Raw genomic sequence first — 22,165 nt, 5'->3', positions numbered from 1 at the left:
ACATTCCTTCTAGCTTACAGACGAAGCCAAGCAAAGGTAAGCAAAACTTAGATGGTGCATCATAGAATGGGTCTCTCTGTGTATTTTTGTTTTTAAACTCTACAATAAAGTGATAAAGAAATTCTTGCCCCAAGACCTTTCTTTGCTCTAATTAGAAAGGGAGTTGAGTTTAAATATCTGATCCTCTATCTTGAGAAAATAGTAAAATTCATGTGTTCTAAAATCTCCAAAATCTAAGGATAATTTTCAGACAAAATGATTTTGTAGCAAATTCAACATTTTTTAAGGAATCTCTTCCTAGTGGAATGAATACTTCACAAAACTATGATGGAAACAACTGATTGATACATACTGAATTAAACTTTTCAAAGTACTTAGGGCACTTAGAAACCTGGCTTCCCAGCTGCATCTGCCAGTAGCCACACCTCATTCAACTCTTCTACAGCAGTTTTTCCATGTGTCAAAAAAGGTATGAAACCAAATGTTAACTCTAGTTTCTTCCATCTCTGAAGGACAAACAAGAACACATTCCTCTTTGGTACTTCTCTAATCCCCCGATCTCAAAGGCAGTGAGTAAGGAAAATAGAAATATTGCCATAGTTGGATAGATAACTGCACTGATAGTGATGATCTGGTATTTAATTAAATCTAATGCTCAATGTTTTGAATCTGAAATATAGGACTAGAAATAGGTCACCTCTACTTCTATTTCTTTGTCTTACCAGTGAAATTAATTTTGATTTTCTTTCTTTTCTTTCTTCTTCCTCTTCTTCTTTTTCTCCTCCTCCTCCTCCTCCTCCTCCTCCTCCTCCTCCTCCTCCTCCTTCTTCTTCTTCTTTTTCTTCTCCTTCTTCTCCTCCTCCTCCTTCCTCCTCCTCCTCCTCCTCCTTCTCTTCCCCTTCTTCTTCTTCTTCTTCTTCTTCTTCTTCTTCTTCTTCTTCTTCTTCTTCTTCTTCTTCTTCTTCTTCTTCTTCTCCTCCTCCTCCTCCTCCTCCTCCTCCTCCTTCCTCCTCCTCCTCCTCCTCCTTCCTCCTCCTCCTCCTCTTCCTCCTTCTCTTCCTCCTCCTCCTCCTCCTTCTCTTCCTCCTCCTCCTCCTCCTCCTCCTCCTCCTCCTCCTCCTCCTCCTCCTCCTCCTCCTTCTTCTTCTTCTTCTTCTTCTTCTTCTTCTTCTTCTTCCTCTCTCTCTCTCTCTCTCTCTCTCTCTCTCTCTCTCTCTCTCTCTCTCTCTCTCTCACTGTCTCTGTCTTTCTGTCTCTTTCTTTTTGTACTCAATACTGGGGCATGAACTCATGGCTTAATACTCTTGCTTAGCTTTTTCACTCAAGGCTGGCAATCCACCATTTGCAACCCACCTTCACTCTTCACTGGTTAATTGGAGATAAGAGTCTTGAGGACTGATCTGCTTGAGTTAGCTTTGAACTAAGATTGTCAAATCTCAGCCTCCTAAGAAGCTAGTATTAGTAGCATAAGGTCTCCATGCCCAGCTTAATTTGGGTTGGCCAGGAGTATTGCCTAGTGGTTGAGTGCTTGCCTAGCATGCATGAAGACCTGAGTTTGATTCCCTGGTACCACATACATAGAAAAAAAAAGTGAGAAATGGTAAAGTGGCACCAGTGGTAGAGATCTAGCCTTGAGAAAGCCCAAGGACAGTGCCTAGGCCCTGAGTTCAAGGCCCAGGACTGGCAAAAAAAATTTGGTTCTGATGAGAATATGATTCTTGTCACTGGTTGAGTAATTCTTGATTTTGTTAAGTATCATACATTGAGAGAAATAGCTATCTTTTAGTTATTTTTCTCTTATTCCATATTCCCTTTCACATGTAAAGCAATAAGACTATACTGTATAATAAAAATAGCTTCACATGATAACAATATCTAGAAGTAATATAGAACCAAATGTTGTATGAATATTGGCCAATCTAGTAGTCACCCACCATCTGTGTATATTGAGAATTTAAAATGTAGCTTAGTATAACCAAGTAACTGATTTTTTTTAGTTTAATTAGACCTTAATTAATTTAAGTTTAATTAGCCGTATGTGGCTAATGTCTACCATATTGGATTGTTAAGATACCAGATTTTTTTAAAGTAAATAAAAGTCAGTTCTTTGGATAATTCAAAATACTTAACATATAATCTAGAAACAAAAGTGAGTTTTCTTCCAACATTTGCATGTGTGGCCTTCTGTCAAAAAATTTCTTTATTTTGATATTGCTTTAATGACAACGACATTTACCATCCTGTAGTCTCTAATAACTGAAAGACATCTATGTAACTACATTATGCTATGCTTTGACATCTTCAAACAAAGCCCAGAAAAATAAAAAATCATTACTGTCATTTTACATAAGAATGACCTTAGAAGTAGTTGATGATGAATTGTAATTCAAATGTGTTTTTGAAAACTGTCAATCTTTGTTCCATCTATTTTTCATTAATTAAAAAAGAAATTCTTGAAAAAATAAAAATAAGAGGTTTATTCCTAGAGCTTTAATTTCATAAGTGGTGATGAGTGCTCTGATGTACATGCATTTTAGCAAATAGAAGATCAGTGATGTGCTGTAAATTTTGCTCATGGTAATTCTTTACTAAGTTTCAAATGAATGGATATCTCTTAGAATCAAAACAAGTATCAAGACCAAAAAAATAATAACAAAATAAAATCCAGTCTGTCAAACGATATATCTCTCTTAAATTCTATCAGAGTATACACCAAGTTAGGGGACAGTGTTGTCAAAACACCTGCCAAGTCAGCACACATGACTCTTCAGCTTCACTTAGAGCTTATATCTCTTCTCAAGGAAGAGATGTTGGAAGACAAGGCGCTTTTTATTATGATTTGAATCTCTGTATATCCAGGCTTGGGATAGTACCTTCTATCTAGTCAGGTTACAATAACTTTATATAAGTAAACAAATGAATCAATTAATGCATACAATTCAATACACAAGTTCTCTATATTCAAGGAATATGTTCCTGAGTCCTCACGGCCCATGCAACTCTTTATCACTGCCCTGAGGACAGTAGCATTCGTGCTTCTGTAAGGGGTCGGTTCCCTGTGAGGCAGCTTAGAACTGCCTTCTTGCTGGGCCTCCCTTGTTTACTCTACTTCATGACAGAACAGAATAGGTGACCAGTTATACAGAGATTGAATGAGAGGATCAGCTCTGGTAGTGCATGGATATTGATTTATAATTTCTAGTTTTAAGGTACTTCTGACATTCTATTCATGACAACTCATTAAAGTATGTAGAGAATATTTGTCTTTATCATGAAAACTTGAAAACTGAGGATCAGAGTTTAAGTGACTCACATATGACCATCTGGCCAAGGAATTTAATTATCTTACTAGATCTATAATATTTTACTACAAAAGATGAGAATTTAGAGTTCGAACACATAACTAAATTTGCATGTTAAGTGATTCAAATAAACTAAGACATGAAGACATAGAATCTCAGTGAAATCGAGAGTAATTTCCAAGTTTTCAGAACTAGTAAGGGACTTTGCAAGTATCTGAGGTCTGAAATCAAGAACATGCTTTCTAGTACTCATCCAAGTTTCTTTCCATCTCAGCAAACTTCACTCTAGAAGAGATGGATATTGAGTACCACAAAAAGAGAATGACTAGTGTTGATAGGGGCACGTCGTAAGTAAAGTAGGTTATCTAGGATGAACTACAGCTCAGCAGCTGGGAGGAAGTACACTGGATGAGGGTGGAAGAGCGGGATGGAGGGGACACCATCCTGCATGGCTGTGCATAAAGATAAAAGCACACCTGTTGCACAGAAACAGCACTTCTGAACTGTTCTCTTCCTCTTCAGACTTAACAACAATGCTTTCAAGAAACCATCCGTTACCTGTGTAAATGGACAGAAGGTATTACTTCAAATCTTCAGTATAAAACATACTAGTATCGTGATTTTATTCATGCAGTCTCCAAATAGTCTTTCTAAAGTACATTTGACAGGTGATTTGGGAATAGAAGTCTGTACATTTCATTATACCAGTAGAGAAATGAAAGCATCAATGAGTGACCTAATTTCTCAGAGTAGTAAAAATAGAGGAAAAGATTTCCTACTACGGAAACCAATTCTCTATCAAGTTCTTAAAATTAATTAAATGCACATGAGAAAAGAACAAAGAGAAAAGCATACGCACATAAATGGATGTCAGCTATGTTCAGGTATAGAAGATTGATATGTTTTAGCAATAATGGAAGTAATAATCAATCATCACTGTTAATGTGAACATTTAGAAGTTAACACTGCTGATGGCACTTGTCAGTGCAATTAGAGAAAGAAAAATGAAATAAAGAAAGAAGGGGTAGAGAGGAAAAGGAAAGGGGACAATAAGAGAAGAGAGGAAGAAGGAAAGAGAAAGGAAGAGTGGAGGGTATAGAGGACAAGGGAAAGGAAAGAAATGGAAGGGGAAATAAAAGTGACGTCTTGAAAGACGTAAACTGAACTGTCATTAGTCAGAAATGATATGACTTACTAAATTAAAAACCCAGAGAATTTGAGTCTAGTGGAATAAGAGAGAAAAGAGGGGTAAATCATATAATATGTATGTGTACACACATACACACATATAAAGCCAGTGCATTTCTATTTTATGTTTTTATATAACCCAATGAAAGGTATAATATCAAATTTCTGTGAAAATTTAAGAATCAAGGAACAAATCTTAAAACATATGAAACATATGTAGTATAATATATGTAAAATTTACTTAAAGAATGACAGTAAAGAAGCATAATGAAACCACTATCCCACATTCATAATTAGCAATTATAATAGAGATGCCAGCTCCACATGAACTATACTATAAGTTCAATATAATTAACAACCAAGTTCACCAGGGTGTTTTATAAGAAAATCACCAGGCTAATGACCACATTTATGTGGATGGTAAAGGCTCAAGAACATAAAGAGAACATCTGAATTAGAGTAAGGTATTGGGAGTTAACTGAACAAAATGTATTAGACATCTTTAGTAATCACAGCAATGTGAAATTAGTGCTGACACAGGTAAATTGACAAGAGAACAAAGGAAAGGATTTGAAATTGATATACCCCATCACTCAAACTAGACACAGGCAGTCTTTGCTTTGCCTAGCTAGTGTGAACCCATTGACAGAGCTCTAAGTGGAAATCATGCCAATGAACATAATGATCAATGTGGAAAATTGATGACCTTGGAACATTTTTGTAGATGCATCAAAAACACCCTTGCTGTTAATTAAAATGTATATGAATTTTAAACTAGCACTAATATTCAATATATAGTCATTTAAAACATTAGACATACTGAAAATCAAAAGGTATTATTTCTTCATTAAAGGGAAAGCAAGAACAAAAACACTTAATAGTAATTTGAATTAATAGTAATTTCTCTTGTCAATTAATTTGCCATGCTGAGTAAGCATCTCCCTATGTGCTAAGCCTCTTGTTAAGTTTGTATCAATGTTTGACATCTTATCCTTTATATTTACAGTGACAGATAATTCAATGGGAATCCTTTAATTACATGTGTTAGCAACACTTTCATCCTTTTGTCATGATTATTTTTCTCATTTGTAGTGTAAATTTTTCACTAGCTGCCTAAGCATAGTACAGTCAAAATTTCCAAGGTCATCATTTTCTTTTATAGTTCCATTTATGTTAGAATGGCACTTCACTTCTTGTATTACCATTTTCATTCTGTGATGGGAATTTATCCTCCAGTTAGACCTCATTACAAAGTGTCCTGCTTTTACCACAGTGGACAAGAAGGCCATACAATTACATACCTTGAGTCTGTCTTATAACAAGTGGAGTGACTAACAGATGAGCTTTGAAAGAGGCAGTGTATTTGGTCAGGAAAGGCGTATATTATTCATGTAATCATTTGTGCATTGAGATGCTGGAAGCAGATTGTACTTTGTGTAGATACATTAAATATTTAAAATTAGTGGAGTTCAGTAACTGAAGTTTGAACCATGGGGTGGCTGGACTTGCTTCAAGTGACGAAAACCTCCTAACTAAAATTTATGTATGCAGAAGCCATGCAAAGCACAAACTACTCGCCTATGACGAAGGTGACTTTGCAGAGTGCTCAGGAAAAGACAAGTAACTCATTAACAGTGCTGGTATCGTTGGTATTTTCCCATATTTTCTGGAAAAAGTGAAAGTAGTTTCCACTTTCATGTCACACAAAACAATCAATTACAGGTGGATCAAATACTTAAATCTTAAATATTAGGTTTAAAATAGATAGGATCTCTGTGTATAAACATTTGACCAGGAATGGGATCAAGGAACAGAGAAGATAGATAATACAAAATACAAATACATAATACAGAATGTATTGATCAACTTTAAAACATTGCTGCTAAGTTAAGCAGCATTAGAATTAAAGATCTCATCACCAAAGATCTACAGAGCAGAATTGCTGTGGCAGTCCAGCAAGCTGGCTCCAGCCTTTCTACATCTGTGAAATTAGTTCTCATGTTCTCCAAGTGTCTCCAAGTTGCAGGTGAACTGTGGAAGTAAAGTGGCCAGTGCCCATCTCCTTTGACTAAGAGACATGGTTGCCAGGGGCTTTCCTTCTTTTCTGTATGTTGTGACCTTCCCTGATAATGAAGAAGTAATGGACAATAACAAGATGAAAGGACTCTGTGTCTCCGATGGCAGGCTGGACAGAAATAGCACATGATCCAGCACCTTGGGCTGTTACTTGATATGAAATAAGTTTATATGTTTACACCTTGCAATAAGTCCGTAATCCTAGCTACTTAGTAAGAGGTAGTGATCTGAGAATCAGAGTTAGAAGTCAACCCAGACAGAAAAGTCCGTGGGATTGTTATCTCCAATTGACCACTAAAAAGCCAGAAGTGGGGCAGTGGCTTAAGCAGTAATCTTTAGGAAAGCAAGCAAGCAAGCAAGAAAGAGGAGCAAGCAAGCAAGCAAGCAGGAAAGAAAGAAAGGAAGAAAGAAAGAAAGGAAGAAAGAAAGGAAGGAAGAAGAAAGAAAGAAAGAAAGAAAGAAAGAAAGAAAGAAAGAAAGAAAGAAAGAGGAGCAAGCAAGCAAGCAGGAAAGAAAGAAAGGAAAGAAAGAAAGGAAAGAAGGAAGGAAGGAAGGAAGGAAGGAAGGAAGGAAGGAAGGAAGGAAGGAAGGAAGGAAGGAAGGAAGAGAGGGAAGGAGGGAGGGAGGGAGGGAGGGAGGAAGGAAGGAAGGAAGGAAGGAAGGAAGGAAGAGAGGGAGGGAGGGAGGGAGGGAGGGAGGGAGGAAGGAAGGAAGGAAGGAAGGAAGGAAGGAAGGAAGGAAGAAAGAAAGAAAGAAAGAAAGAAAGAAAGAAAGAAAGAAAGAAAGAAGGAAAGAAAGAAGGAAGGAAAGAGCAAGCAGCACAGGGACAGTGCCCAGACCCTGAGTTCAAGCCTCAGTACTGAAAACCAAAAAAGAAGCAGAAGCAGCTTATATTTGAAACAGATGACTTACAAAGTTGAAAAACATCCTTTAACCTAGCAACTGACTTCAATGATTTTTAACTTAATGTCCCAGATCTACTGGTACTTTTAGGGCCTGATAATTCTTGCTATGAGGTTATCCTATGCACTGTAAGATAATTACCAGTATTTCATGTCCCTAGGAATGTTGGAACACACACATACACACACACCCCTCTAGGCATTGCCAAGTGGCTCAGGACTAGAAGTGGCAAATTCACCCCCAATTAGAAGCCATGACCACTTGAGTATGTCAGAAGTTTTACTTCAGTGCTTGAGACATCTCAGCTCTTTGATGAGCGTTGAACTGGCAGCAAAAGAATTGTCCATTAACCAGAGCTGGATCTACTGATTATGTATAAGCATGGAGTAGAATATCACACCGTTGAGCAAATAAATCATTTGAAGATTTGAAGTACTACACATGAAAGAGAATGAATCTCTGAAATGTAAACTTAGTGGGGAAAAAAATCAAGTCATAAAAGACTACCACAAATCACAGTTTTCACAAAGCAAAACAAATGTTTTTAAAGATGTCAACAATACTAATAAAACCTTTTTCATGTAAAGATATTTTTTGGTGGGTCATGGGGCTTGAACACGGCCTGGGCACTGTCCCAGAGCTCTTCAAATTGAGGCTACCACGCTATAGCCCTGGGCACTGTTCCTGAGCTCTTCATCTCAAGGCTACCACCCTACCCTTGAGCCAAGCCCCACTTCCCATTTTCTAGAGGTCAACTGAAGCAAGAATCTTAAGTCCTTTTATGCCAGAGCTGGCTTTGAACCTTGATCCTCTGATCTCAGCCTCCTGAGTAGCTAGGATTACAAGCCTGAGCCACACCTAGCTGTAAAGATATTTTTAAACAAACTATTATTTTTAAAATCAGTAATGGATATATTGGGAAAGAATAAGAAAAGCAACTGCAGTTTGAATCCCTTGAGATGGTAATGTTCTAATCTTAAATTAGAACTTGTAACTAGTATATATTTTGAAAAGAAAAAAAAATTTAAATTATCTTGGATGTTCTGCTTATTTTAGCAAAACTCTTCTTTTACCATATAGTATGCAAAATAAAGGGCATATATACTAGTTAAAATTGGGGGCGAGGGCTAAGAGTAATGGGACATGTTTGTAATCCCAGACATGTAGGAGGCAGAATTAGGAGGACTGTCTCCTGAGGCCAACCCATAAAAAAAAAACACAAGATTCTATCTTAAAAATAACTAAAGTACTGAGTGCCAGTGGCTTATGCCTGTACCCTAGCCACTCAAGAGGCTGAGATCTAAGGCTAATGGTTTGAAGTTAACTTGGACAAGAAAGTCTATGAGACTCAGTTTCAGTTAACAGAAAGCCAGATGTGGAACTATGGATCAAGTGGTAGAGTATAAGCTTGAGCAAAAAGCTCAAGCAAAGTATCAGTACTGAGACCCTGAGTTCAAGCCCAAGAAATCCTTCTTCTGAAAAACAAAACAACAACAACAAAACCAGCTAAAGCAACAAGGGCTGAAGATAAGGCTCAAATGGTAGAATATTTGCCTCAAGAGTGCAATACCTAGAGATCAAAACCTGGTGCCACCAAAGGAAAAAAGTTGAATGGCCATGTTATATAATTACTGGCAACTTTCCCTGAGTTTCAAATAGCCGAATCCCAACAGAGAATCATGTCAAAATCTCAAGGGTCCAGTGACACCCAGCTCTTTTTCTAGCCTGCCTCCCAGGCTTTCTGGAGGGAGTTCTTCTGAGCTAACCAAATGGCAAATATTTACTAAATACTTTATAAATTTAATAACTATTTCCTTTGTGTCTGTCACCAATAGGCTCTGTCCACCTTTTCAAGCCCGGCCCCTGGCAAATTGCCTGGCACGAAGCAGTCGTTTAGGAACAGCTCAACTCTGGGACTCAGTCCAAGACCACGTGAATCAGGATCTCTAGTGCATTAAAACAAACAAACAAAAGCTGCATACTTCTCCTTACCCAGTACTGACTGAATCCAACTCCCTGGGTCACGTGGGTCCACATAGCTATCTTCGGTGCTTCAGAAACTCAGATAGTTCCTAGATATTCTTGGCTGGGAGAGCAGCCTAGTGGTAGAGTGCTCGCCTAGCATCATGAAGCCCTGGGTTTGATTCTTCAGAACTACATACACAGAAAAGGCCCCAAGTGGTGCTGTGGCTCAAGTGATAGAGAGCTAGCCTTGAGCAAAACAGGTCTAAGGACAAAGCTCAGACCCTGCGTTCAAGCCCCAGGACTGGCAAAAAAAAAAGCCTAGATATTCTGAAATTTTATAGTTTGTCCACTTTCTGGACAGATACCTATAGACAGGCTGTGTTCATGTGCATGGCTGCTTTTTAAAGAGTAGTAAGGATGCCAGTGATGATGGTACACTCCAGAATACAGGGGGTAAAAACAAAAAGATCAAGAGTTCAAGGACAGCTTTGGTGGAATAAGTAGACTTATCCGAGGAAAGACATAAATGAATAAAAAGGAAAAACATTAAACCTTTAGAATTTTACTGAGGACTTTCCCATACCTGCAGCAAACTTCTGTGGATGATTATTTCATTGAAAGAAAAAAATCAGTAGTTTAGAAATTTGTTGCTTGCTTTCTATCAAAACTCTTTATTTATTTTTTTGCCAGTCCTGGAGTTATAGCATCTTTCCTTTGAATATTCTATTTCTTGTCATAAATCAACAGATCTTTCCTTCACCTGCAATAGTTCCTGTCAGGACTCAGATGGCTGAGTCTCTTGTCACTTAGTACTTTAATTTGTGTCCTCATGGCATGGGTTAGATCTTCTACCAACTTTTCCTGATCTCATCTCCAACAGAGGGTTCAATGACTTTTTTTTAAGGACAGCTAGTTAAGCCTAAAATTTTGGCCAGCTGCTCTGTTCAGATCCATGCCCACATCCCAGCCCTCACTCTACCCAGTCCTGTCCTGACTGACAAAAGGATCTGAGACAAGAGTAGGAAATTACTTTAAGTTTCCATTCATCATGAAAACAATGTAATGGCTCAGCACTCCACAGTGACAATGCACTGCAGTGACTGATACCTCTCAGTGATATCGCCCACTGTGATGCCAATAGAAGGCAGCATGCCAGGTAATGTCTTTATTCAATTGCCCATTTCTTGCTTCCTTCTAATAATTTATTGCAAATGACCTTGAACTCATTTACTTTGGGTCACTTTTCTTTCTACTGACCTCTACCTTCCCCTTCCTGCTTCCATTCTCTTTGGGTCTTGTCAAAAATATACATGCTTCTTTTTCTTTCCCGCTCAAGATAAGTATTGTATGCCTTCCTAACTCCTTTTAGAAACCATTACTGAAAGTCTGTTTGATGATTGGACCATTCATTCAATAAATGGTCATTAATTAAACTGTCTATACTGCCACGCTCTATACCAGGCACCAGGAAAATAAGGTTAAAACCTGAATAATTCCAGATTTTTATAACTCAAAATCTAATTTAAAGAGACTATTGACATAAACATAAGCAGAAGAGAGGACTGAGGAGCAGGCTCAAGTTGTAAATAGGGAAATTCTTGGTTTATGCCTGGGATGCCATACTCATGAAGCAAAAGCAGGAAGATTGTGCGTTTGGAGCCAATGTGAGCTACATAGAAAGACCTTGTCTCCAAACACAAAACAACAATTAAAAGCATACATTAGTAAATGCTATAAGTTGATACTTTCAATTGTGCTGTAGCTAGCTCTAAAGATTGTATATTCTAACATCAAACCAAAGTAAATTTAATGGTTAGAAATACGATGAAAAACATCTTTTCTTTTTTTTGTCTTTTTAAAACTTTATTGTTGGGGTGAAGTACAGAGGGGTTACAGTTAACATTCATCAGGTAGTGGGTACATTACTTCTTGAACATTGATACCCCTTTGCATGGAAAAACATCTTTTCTATAAAAGTAGTTTGCATCCTTTCTATTAATCTTGAGAGAATGGTTTTCCTGAAGGGTTGCTGCTTTGGCTTGGCCCTCATAATTATTTTGCAGTTACATGCATCTTTTTTTTTTTCTGAGCACTTCAATTAAGACATCCTGTTAGAAGCTCCTTGACTATCAATTACTTCCTGTTAATTAAGCAACATCCTTTTGCAGACTGTGAACGTGAACTCAACCAATGTGATTAGGGGGCAGGGCCTGCTGTGTTAGGGATAAAAAGGGAACAGCCTGCGGGCTCTGGGGACTTGCTTGACAGATTCTTGGCTGATGGTACACACTTCTGCAGAAATAAACTTTGCTTGCCGAGTTACTTTGGAGATGGTGTCTTTATCCCTAGGTGACACCCCAACGTTGCAAGTTATTTTTAACATAAGAAAATGGCAAATAGATGGTAGTCATGGAATAGAATTGCTAGGAGTTGCTTAACAGCTGTGGCAGAAGTAAAAGATAAAGAGGAGGAGAAAAAGACCAAGGATGATCCCCAAGCTGGAAGCTTGCTAAGAGCTGTGGGATGATGGTCAGAGAAGAGGTATCTGTGAATACTGTCCAAAATATTTGAGCTCTTACTGTCCCACCCTCCATCTTTTCCTCTCCCCCTTCCCATCTTCCGCTTCTCCTGCATCTCATTTCCCTCCCCCTTTCTCTCTCCCTTTGCCGCTTTCTCTTTTACTCTCCTATACTTGGATATTTCCAGGAAATTCCCTTAATAATAACAATCTGTTTTTGAAAATTCTGTGATAAGCTAACCTAGCACAATTTCACTTCGTTACAATTTGTTAAAGAGATGGTGATGGTGTAGGCCAGTGACCTCCTCTCCCATAGTTTGCTGTGCTCCTTGCACAAGCAACACTAGGCCCTTTCATTGGGGCCATAAGTAGCCAGCCTCCTCCCCTTCAGCTTGAGATGGCCCTTCTCTGGGCAGCTGACCTGGCCAGCTGCAGACGCCTTATCTGCCATTTGGAAAGTATCCATAAATCTTAGTCCACTATGATCCCTGGTCCTCATGTCCACCCTAGAGTCTGCACCTTCTCTCCATCCCCTAAACTCCAAGGGTTATATACGTCACCCCATACAATAGGCAGCACTTCTTCTCACATGTGCACATATGTGAGAAGGTCCTGCCTGTCCCTCTTCCCCCTGGCATTAACCTTCTTCCTTTGTTCCCTGTACCTGGACATCTGCCTGGTTATTGGCAAAGTCTGCATATTATCTAACAGAAAGATATTTGCCCATCTCGGGTCTTACATCAGCTGTACATCTATCCCTGTTTTCCTCCTTCTCTAAATAAATTTACAGAACAAATTTCTTCCCAAGAAACCAAGTCTTACCTGGACCAGTTCCATCATGACTAATCACAACTTTCTTCAATATTCCAAGAGACACAGCCTTAATGGAAAAAATATCAACCTGTGCAATGAAAAAAGTAAATTCATTACCACTAGGATCTTTCCTTTCTGTAGGGAAAAAACCCAATATTACTATTATTGCTTCATTACTACTTTATTATATTGCTGTATCTTATCATTATGCTAATATTACTACAACTGCCATAGAATTACTATTTCTACTGATGAGGAAGGTTCTATAATATACTTTGTGGAAGACCCACAAATATGTTCCCTATAATTACTGTTCTCAGACAAAAGTCCAGTAAAAAGAGTTCAGAGATTGAGTCAAGACATTTATTAAAATATCTATTACTACTAACAACAGTAACTATTCATATTGCCCAGACTCTTGTGAGAATCTTCATGCCTTAACTGACAGAAACTTTAGAATCACCACTGAGGTAAACACAACTCACCTGTACCTCTTACGGGGAAGACAACAGCACACATACAGTCTAGAATGGCTTGCCCCATGTCACTGTCTGTCTACTGGGTGACAGAGGTAGGAAGCCTCCCCAAGGACGTAACCTTGCTACCATTGTCCTGTCTCTCCATATAGATGCGCATTCAAATAGGTATATACACATATGTACACATGTGAAGCTTTATACTAAACTACAAAGAGAAGGTGGTTGAATTATAAGTGCACACCCAACAAACACATAGATGAACTTGTTAGAACTCAGAGCACAATATTCCAAAGAAAACTACTTTAAAAGGCTCAGAGAAACTTCAGAACAAGTTCTCTCTGATCGTGTCTTTCCCTCCCATTTCTTGCCACCTCTTACCCAAAACAGGTATAAAGACCAGAATTCTTTCTCATAAGTAAGGTAATGGAAACTGAAGTTTTCTCCCCAGTAGCTACCTATAAAAACTCCAAATTGTTGCTCTAGCTTTCTCTATTTTTCTGTGCAGCAGTTGACGATGAGGAAATTCTGCTTTGTCTGATAGATAGGTTGTAAGACCCATCGTGCCAAAGGAGTCCCGTTCCATCTCAAGTTTTTGTCTACTCGTATTTCTGTATGAGTGATGTCCGTTCATAATCTAAAAATAAAATAGGATGATTTTCCTCAGGGCCTTTGGGTCTTCTTTGAAGGTTGAGTGTGACATCAGGTTTGAAATAAATGTACTGTTTTGATCATCTTATCTTTGTAAGATGTGACCTTGTGATGGTTAAGGAAAGGAACCACACCTCTCATCTGTAAGTAGAAATGGCACAGTTGCATCTATGATTTTGCACCATGGTTCTGTCTTCTCAAGTGCTACCACTAGTTTGTACCTTGTACACTGTTCCTTATATTTTTCCCCCCAGTCAACAAAGTTAACAAACGTCAATAAAGTTACATAGCATGTTCTCTCCCTGTCTGGCTTGTTTCACTCTGTGTTACTTGGTTTGAAGCAATTGGTTCATTTTCATGATTATTTTTCCAAATATTTATGTATTCAACAATTCATAGACATTTATGAGTAATATTGTTCCTGGAATATATCTCTCAGGATCTGTTTCCTTTTTTGTGGAATTGAATGAGAGGCCATGTTATTCCTATGTAAGGGACTTATCACATGAATCTCCATCCTAGTCCATTTTTATTTGTTTCACAGTTAGACTTTTGCATTTTTCTCTATGATAACTTGGAAAACAGGCCTCGTGCCTCTCCTCCTGAGGAGCTGATATTATGGGCATGCATACATCTGGCCCCGTTGAAGTTTCTTGAACATGCTTTCTCACATCTGTATTCATTTCTGTTGTAAAAGCGCTGGATTGTGGGGAATTCATATGCTCAGCGTTCATGCAAATCTGTTTCAAAAACACTGACCCCAATGTACATGCTGTGTGAAAAGTACCTGAAAGTTTAAATGCTCCTTTGCACACTTGGCTATTATCATTCCTATTAAGTTTGTACCTTTGGGTATGCACAAGACATTTTATTACAGGCTTCATTGTATTTTCCTGATTACTGATTAGAAAGAGTACCATTTCATATTTATTGCTGGTGTGGATAAATGGCTTCTGTAAAGTATATAGTAAAGTGTGGTGCCCATAGATTGCACTGGAATCTCAATCTTTATGATGTATAAGCAAGAATTTTCCAGTACATATTGTATAGTACATTCCCCTACTATGACAAGCCTTTTGACTTGCCTGAAGTGTCTGGAGGAATAGAAGTTTTTAACATTAAAATAGTGTAATTTATCGTTCGCCCCCTTTATGCTTAGTATTTTCTATTTTGCTTTTATTTTTTTTTGGTTTTTAATTGTCCAACATGTTCAGAAAAAAATTATTCACAACTGCTAGCAGATAGAAAAATACCACTGTCCACTAGTGAATGAATGCCTAAACAAATAAGTGTTAATACAATGGAATATTATCCAGCATTATAAAAGGGAAAATCCTAGCCAAGTGCTGGAATTATCCGTCTATAATCCCAGCCAATCCTATAATCTCAGGAGTCTGAGATACAAGGATTGATTTTTGAAATCAGACTTTGCAACAGCCTGAGAAACTTTTATCCATAATTAACCAGCTAGGACTGGAGGAGTGGTTGAAGTGACAGAGTACCAGCCATGACTGACAAAGCAAGGAATGAGAGGCATTGAATTCAAAGATCCCAGAAAGGCATGATAAAAGAAAACAGAAAGGACTAAACTTTATGCATGCTTCATGTTATAACATGCATGGAACTTTTGGGTATTATGCTAAGTGAGTTTCAAGTTTTCAAGGTGAAAGAATTGTGGAAGAGGATGATGATGATAAGTGTACAATAATGCAAATACAGTTAACATCAGTGAACTATATGCTTAAAATGTATGTGTCAATATTAGGTCATTTTAAAATGTGGCTATGGGCTGAAGGCATAGATCAAGGTATGGTGTCTGTCTAGCAAATATGTTAGCCCAAAGTTCAAACCACAGCACTGAAAAAAATTAACAGATAAAAACACAAATAAAAACTAGTTAAAGAGATGCATTTTGTATGAAGCATATTAAAAAGCTTTAAATTTTATTCCAGCCCACCATCACCAAGATCGTGAGGATTTTCTGTTATTCCCAGATATGTTATTTCTCACATTTCAAATTTAGACCTAAATTTGTATTAAACTTTGGGCGGGTTGGTACAAAGTGCAGTCATGATTTCTTTTTCCTATGACACACCAGTTACTTTAAAAATGTATTACAATCTTTGATATTGCACATCAGATGCTCATCCAGTGCTAGACCGTATTCTATTTGTTTTGCTTTTTACAAATTGTGCCACCTTAACGATCATAACTGTTTAACTCTTGAGATCTAGTATTGTGTGTCCTCTATTTTCTTATTTTTGCAAGATAATTTTAGGAGTATTTTTATTGTATTTTATTGTCGGGGTAATGTATAGAGGGGATACAGTTAAATTTGTCAGGTAGTGGATGCATTACTTCTTGAACACTGATAGCCCTTCCCATGTTTTTCTCCCAATTTCCTCCCCCCCCACCCCTCCCAATCATCTTGTTTTCTCCGTTCCCTTCCCTATTTCAAATAAACAAATAAATGGATATACAATATACCAGGCAACAAAGTCAGATACAGTAACCACATGAGCTTAACAATAAGGGGATAAAACAGAAAAGAAATAATTTCACATAGTACATAAGAACGACAAAGACAAAGATAAACTTCTTGTTTCCATATCCTAGAGTTCATTTTGTTTAGTCTCATCTTATATGACCATATGCACATAGCTTTTGAGCTATTGTGATCCTCTGCTAGAAGAGTCTTAGATGTGTATAATTATTACAAATGAGGGAAACCATTGCTATGTTCCTTTGGGTCTGGCTTACTTCTCTTAATACGATTTTCCCAAGTCTTTCCATTTCCTTATAAATGAGGTGATATTCTTTTTTCTTTGTTAGTATAGAATTCCATTGTGTATAGATACCACAACTTCTTGATCCATTCATCTGCTGAGGGGCATCTGTCCATATCTTAACTATGATAAATAATGTTGCAATGAACATTGTTGGGCTAGTAAGTTTAGTTTGCCTTTGTTTCTGGACATTTGGGGTAAATGCCAAGGAGTGGGATTGCTGGGTCATAGGGGAGTTCTATGCTTAGTCTTTTGAGGAAATGCCATATTGCTTTCCAGAGTGGTTGAATGACTTTTTACTCCCACCAACAGAGTAGTATCATTCCCTTCTGGCCACATCCCCACCAGCATCTGTTGTTATTAGATTTCTTAATCATGGCCATTCTAACTAGAGTGAGGTGGAATCTCAGAGTTGTTTTGATTTGCATTTCTTTTATTGCCAGAGATGTTAAGCATTTTTTCATATGTCTATTTGCCATTTTTTCTCTTCAGAAAAGTCTCTCTGTAAGTCTTTAGCCCACCTTTTAATGAGATGGTTGTTTCTTTGAGGTTTTGTTTTTGAGAGATTCAATTTTTTGAGCTGTAGGTATGTTTTAGATATAAGGCTCTTGTCTATTGTATGGCTAGTGAAGATCTCCCACTCTGTGGGCTTTTGACTCTTCATTTCTACACACATTTTAGAATTTAGGTTGCCAAACCTTATTTTAAGAAAACCTTCCTGGGATTTTGACTGGCTTTGTTTTAAAACTGCAGGTCAATTGGACAGAAGTAAGTATTCCATATTAATGAGTCATCTGATCAAGGAATGCAGCATATCTCTCTATATATCTACATTTTTTAAAATGTCTTCAGTAATATTTTATAATGTTCCATGTGAAAGTCAGGCTTTGGCCATCCCACAGCCTACTGTGCAGTGGATTCATAGATGGAGTATGTGTGGTGTCCGGGATGGAGACTGTCATCTATGGTTCCAGGACTCTGGTCCTACCCTAAGGCTGCTCCAGCTCATCTGCTATGGTTTCCTATCTGTGGGTTGGGGTCTCAGAGGGATCCAGGCCCTGCTGAGAACCTCCATAGCTTCTAGAATGCACATTTGTGTGGTTCTTTTCTCCCATCTCCCCCTCATTCCTTCAGTGCTTCCTGATGTCACCTCCTCTTCTAGATCCTGCAGGACCTATCTCCCCTTTCATTTGAGAGGCCTCTCAGGAAGGTCTCACATTATAGAAGGTGATTTATGAGGACCCACTTACCTTATCAATCTTTGCACAACTTTCTAAGCCCCCCCACCATGGCCTATCTCACTGGCTTCTTTCCTCTAAGTTCCTTCTTACAAATGATGAGGTCTGCTGATACCAGACTCTCTTCTGCATTGCCTTTTCCTCCAAAATCCTGGACTCTCAAATCCTAATTTCTTGTTTGACTCTCTAAAGCCTTTAAACCCAGGTGAAAGATATGTTGTTTAAAAAAAGATATGGTAAGATATGTTGTTAAATATTTCCATGCATTCTCAGCAGGTCACTCATTTTGTTACAAGCTAGTCTGTCCTATTTAGAAGTATAGCCTTTAGGATGTTGTTGTTGCTCTTCTTTCTTAACAGAAAAAAAAATCAAAATAGAGTACTCTGGACTTACTTCTGGTTGCCTTATTTCTGATTAAATCCATGTCCTATCAACTCCACAATTTTACTATGAGTACCAATAAATATTCACAACCCTGGATTCCACCTGCCTTGTGGTTGGTATCATCTGGGAAATTGTGTTTACATGTCATTTGTGGAAGAAATTAGAGCAAGGATAGGATGTGAAAATTAATGGGACTCTTCTACTTACCTGTCCACACTGAAAGCTGGCTTTGTTGCTTTTGGATTGGTGAAGTCTTCGTTTCCCCGAGTCTCCTCTGGTTCCAATGAGGTTGATAAATACATTGGAGTCTGTTTCTGCTCCTGGTTTTCTGCCAGTGTGGATGTGAATTTCATAAACCACAACTGAAATGCCAGAAATAGGGTATCATCATTCTCATTTGTACTTGAATGTTGTTAGAAACTAAAAGGGAATGAGAACGTTCTTTAATCTAGCTAATGGGAGTTTCACTACCATATTTGCCCTGACTCTTTTTTATTAAATATTCCTCCATACACAAAAACTCCTGACTGCCTTGTTTCCTCATTCATAAGGCTCTCAGCTATTCCCCAAACTACTATTTCAAAATAATTATTGTTAGCAATTATGCACTTTCATGAACCACTACATATTCACACTTATTATAAGAATGTGTGTTTTGGAGATCGGCGGAAGATGGCGGGGGTTCAGGGTGAGACGTACTGAGCTCCTGCCAAGATTCATGTACTGGCAGTGCAGGAGACAGTCCTCTACCAGAAATTGATCCTAAGCAAGCTTTAGGACCACAGAGAACTCAGACAGAGAGGGAAAAAGGAAAAACACCAGCGCAAAAAGAGAGCCTGGAGCTCCACCATGGAGCAGCCAGGAGACAAAGGCTCTTCTGAATCAGAGCAGAGAAAGCTCTCCACAGTGGCGCAGACCCGCCGGCTGCAGACAGAGCCACACAGAGCCTGCGCGAGCCCAGAGCCAACACCCGGCCATGCACGGACCTGCCAGCCTCACGGAACTGGACAATCCAGCAATTTGTGAGTACCTCCAAGGAGAAGATTCCACTTCTGCTCCGGGAACGGCATTGGGAGGGAGCCCCTCCCCCACCAGCTGATAGCAGCGCCATCTTGACTGCTGGCAACGACCCAGGCCAAAGCAATTGGAGCCTGAGAGGTGTTGCTGACAGCGCCACCTTTCTAACTGGCAAAGGATTTCCCAGAACTCCCTTAGCTGGAAATCTACCCCAGTGCTGCTGAAGTCTGTCCCCTGCACCCACCACAGACTGGGTAAACAAAGCCGCCCATGGATCTTTCAGCTTTGTTTTACCAATCAAGCAATCTCATCCGAAATACTGCAAAGCCAAATCACAAGAGAAAAAGACTTTGTGAAGTGTTTAGATCCAGAATTTAGTGGAGACACAAGTTTCCTAATCTCTCCCCCCACCATTTGCATTTTTAAATGTTCTTATTTTTCTCTTTGCCACTTAACCTACACCTTTTTTTCTAATGTTATGATTCATTCCTTATTTTTTTCTTTTTTTCTTTTTTTCTCCTCTCTTTTCCCACAATCCTGCTGTCACTGTGGTCAGCTCTGGGTACAGTTTGAATAAAAATGATATCCATATTGATACAGTCACCTGCTTTTTAAACTCTGGGTTCTCAACCCTAATATCTCTTGGGTAAGAACTCAGAACAGTGAGGAATCTCCCCCCACCTTTTCTCTTTTTTTTTTGTTTTTGTTTTCTTTTTTGTGTGTGTGTGTGTGTGTGTGTGTGTGTGTGTGTGTTCTGTTTTCTTTTATTTTGTTGCTGTTTTGTTTCTTTTTTCTTTTTCTTTCTTTCTTAAATTGGTATCATTGAAATCTCCTATATCAACCTCTCTCTTTTCTCTATATATTCTTCTTATTACTCTTCTTATTTTGATAAGTTTTATCTAAGTTGATCTAAACTTTCTACACAAATACTCTACCTGTATATCACCTTAGGTCAGTTATCCTTAGACGATACCCTTTCTTCATTACTATAATATTCTTACACTCCTGTATTATTCTTTTCCTACCTCCCTTGCCATCTTTCATATTATTTTTCTATCTCTGGTCCTCTATTCATCCTTCAACTCTTATAATGCATGGATCTACATTTGATGGTTGGTGAGCAATCTGTGTATCTAGGTGTTCAATTATACTCAAGGTCCAGAGGGACTTAAATACAATAGAGAATGGATTGAGGGGCTTATTGTTTTGGTCATAAATTGGTCATCTGTGATTGTATTAGATTTGTATGTAAGTGTACAAAAAGAAAGAGAGAGTGTTATTACCAATCTAAAAGAGCTAATATCTATTGTCAGCCAACTAAAAAGATCTAGGTTGGTTATATCTGAAAAATTATAATCTTGTTTAGTATTAATCTTGCTCCCATCCTCAAATGGGCAGAACAAGAAACTCAAGAAAAATGTGAAATCAAGGAATAGCATCTCCCACCCAACATAAACAGGCAATAGAGCAGTCAGTGGCAAATCTAGAGGAGAGCCTTCCATGTGCTATACAAATGCAACTAATTAACATCATTAATGAAAAATGTGAAAACATAAAGAAAGAGATAAGGGAGGAAGCCACAGCCAAACAAGAGGAAACCATAAACAAGGTGATATGTGAAAAAGGGGAAGCCATAAAGGAAGCCATAATAAAGGTTTTTCAAAGAAAAATGGACAAATTCATAGAATCCACAAACAAAAAGGTGACTGAACTCCAACAAATGTCCAAAGAGAATAAAGCTACTGAGCTAACCACTCAAATGGAAATCAAGGAGCTAAAGAAATCCATACATGATCTAAAACAAGAGATGCAAGGAATCAAAAATGAGCAATTAGAAGCAAGGGAGATGAAGAATAAAGTAGATAGCTTTGATAGCAGGTTAGACAATGCAGAAGAGAGAATTTCCGGGGTTGAAGATGATTTAGTTGTTATAGAAAAAGAACAGAAAATGAGTCAATCCAAATCTAGGAAATATAAAAAAACTCTACAGGAGGTCCAAGATACAATTAGGAAGCCTAATTTAAGGCTAATTGGTATTGAGGAGGGTCTAGAAAAAGAGGTCAATGGTATTGGAAATATACTTCAGGGAATCATCTCAGAGAACTTCCCAAACATCCAGAAGGGCAGGCCCATCCAGATACAAGAAGCTTTTAGAATGCCAAACAGACCTGACCAGAAGACATCCCACCACCACATTATAATCAGAATAAGGACTAAGAATCACAACAAATCAGAGAAAGGCTGGATAAATAGGACTACATTAAACTGCAGAGCTTTTGTATGGCAAAGGACATAGCTAGTAAACTAATTAGGAAGCCTACAGAGTGGGAGAAGATCTTCACCAAACCACACAATAGACAAATGCCTCATATCTAAAATATATCAACAGCTCAAAAAATTGAATCAATCCAAAACTAATCTCCAAAGTAACAACCATCCCATTAAAAGATGGGCCAAAGACTTAAAGAGAGTCTTCTCTGAAGAAGAAACAAAAATGGCCTATAGACACATGAAGAAATGCTCAACATCTCTGGTCACAAAAGAAATGCAAATCAAAACAACTCTAAGATTCCACCTCACTCCAGTTAGAATGGCCAGGATCAAGAAAACTAATAACAACAGATGCTGGAGGGGATGTGGCCAGGAGGGATCACTACTACACTGTTGGTGGGAGTGCAAACTCCTTCAACCACTATGGAAAGCAGTATGGCAGTTCCTCAAAGACTAAACATAACGCTCCCCTATGGCCTAGCAATTCCACTACTTGGCATTTACCCAATCATCCAGAAACAAGGACATACTAAATCCACCAGCACAACAATGTTCATTGCAGCACTATTTACCATAG

At 38.2% G+C, this 22,165-nt stretch overlaps 1 protein-coding gene across 1 annotated transcript in view; it reads right to left on the bottom strand.

Moving 5' to 3' along the window:
- LOC150058741 (lipoxygenase homology domain-containing protein 1-like) overlaps positions 1-22,165 on the bottom strand; it is a 105,855-nt gene that overhangs the window by 3,373 nt on the left and 80,317 nt on the right. The window contains exons 5-7 of the mRNA XM_090338825.1: positions 18,508-18,662; positions 12,775-12,853; positions 3,779-3,860 (exon numbers count right to left, since the gene is read on the bottom strand). Coding sequence (XP_090194951.1) covers positions 3,779-3,860; positions 12,775-12,853; positions 18,508-18,662 — 316 coding nt within the window. The remainder of the gene's footprint in view (positions 1-3,778; positions 3,861-12,774; positions 12,854-18,507; positions 18,663-22,165) is intronic.

Source organism: Megascapheus bottae, chromosome 9 (genome assembly GCF_031878675.1).
Source record: "Megascapheus bottae isolate mThoBot1 chromosome 9, mThoBot2.hap1, whole genome shotgun sequence".
Taxonomy (NCBI): Eukaryota; Metazoa; Chordata; class Mammalia; order Rodentia; family Geomyidae; genus Megascapheus; species Megascapheus bottae.
This window is presented reverse-complemented; position numbering and strand designations above follow the sequence as displayed.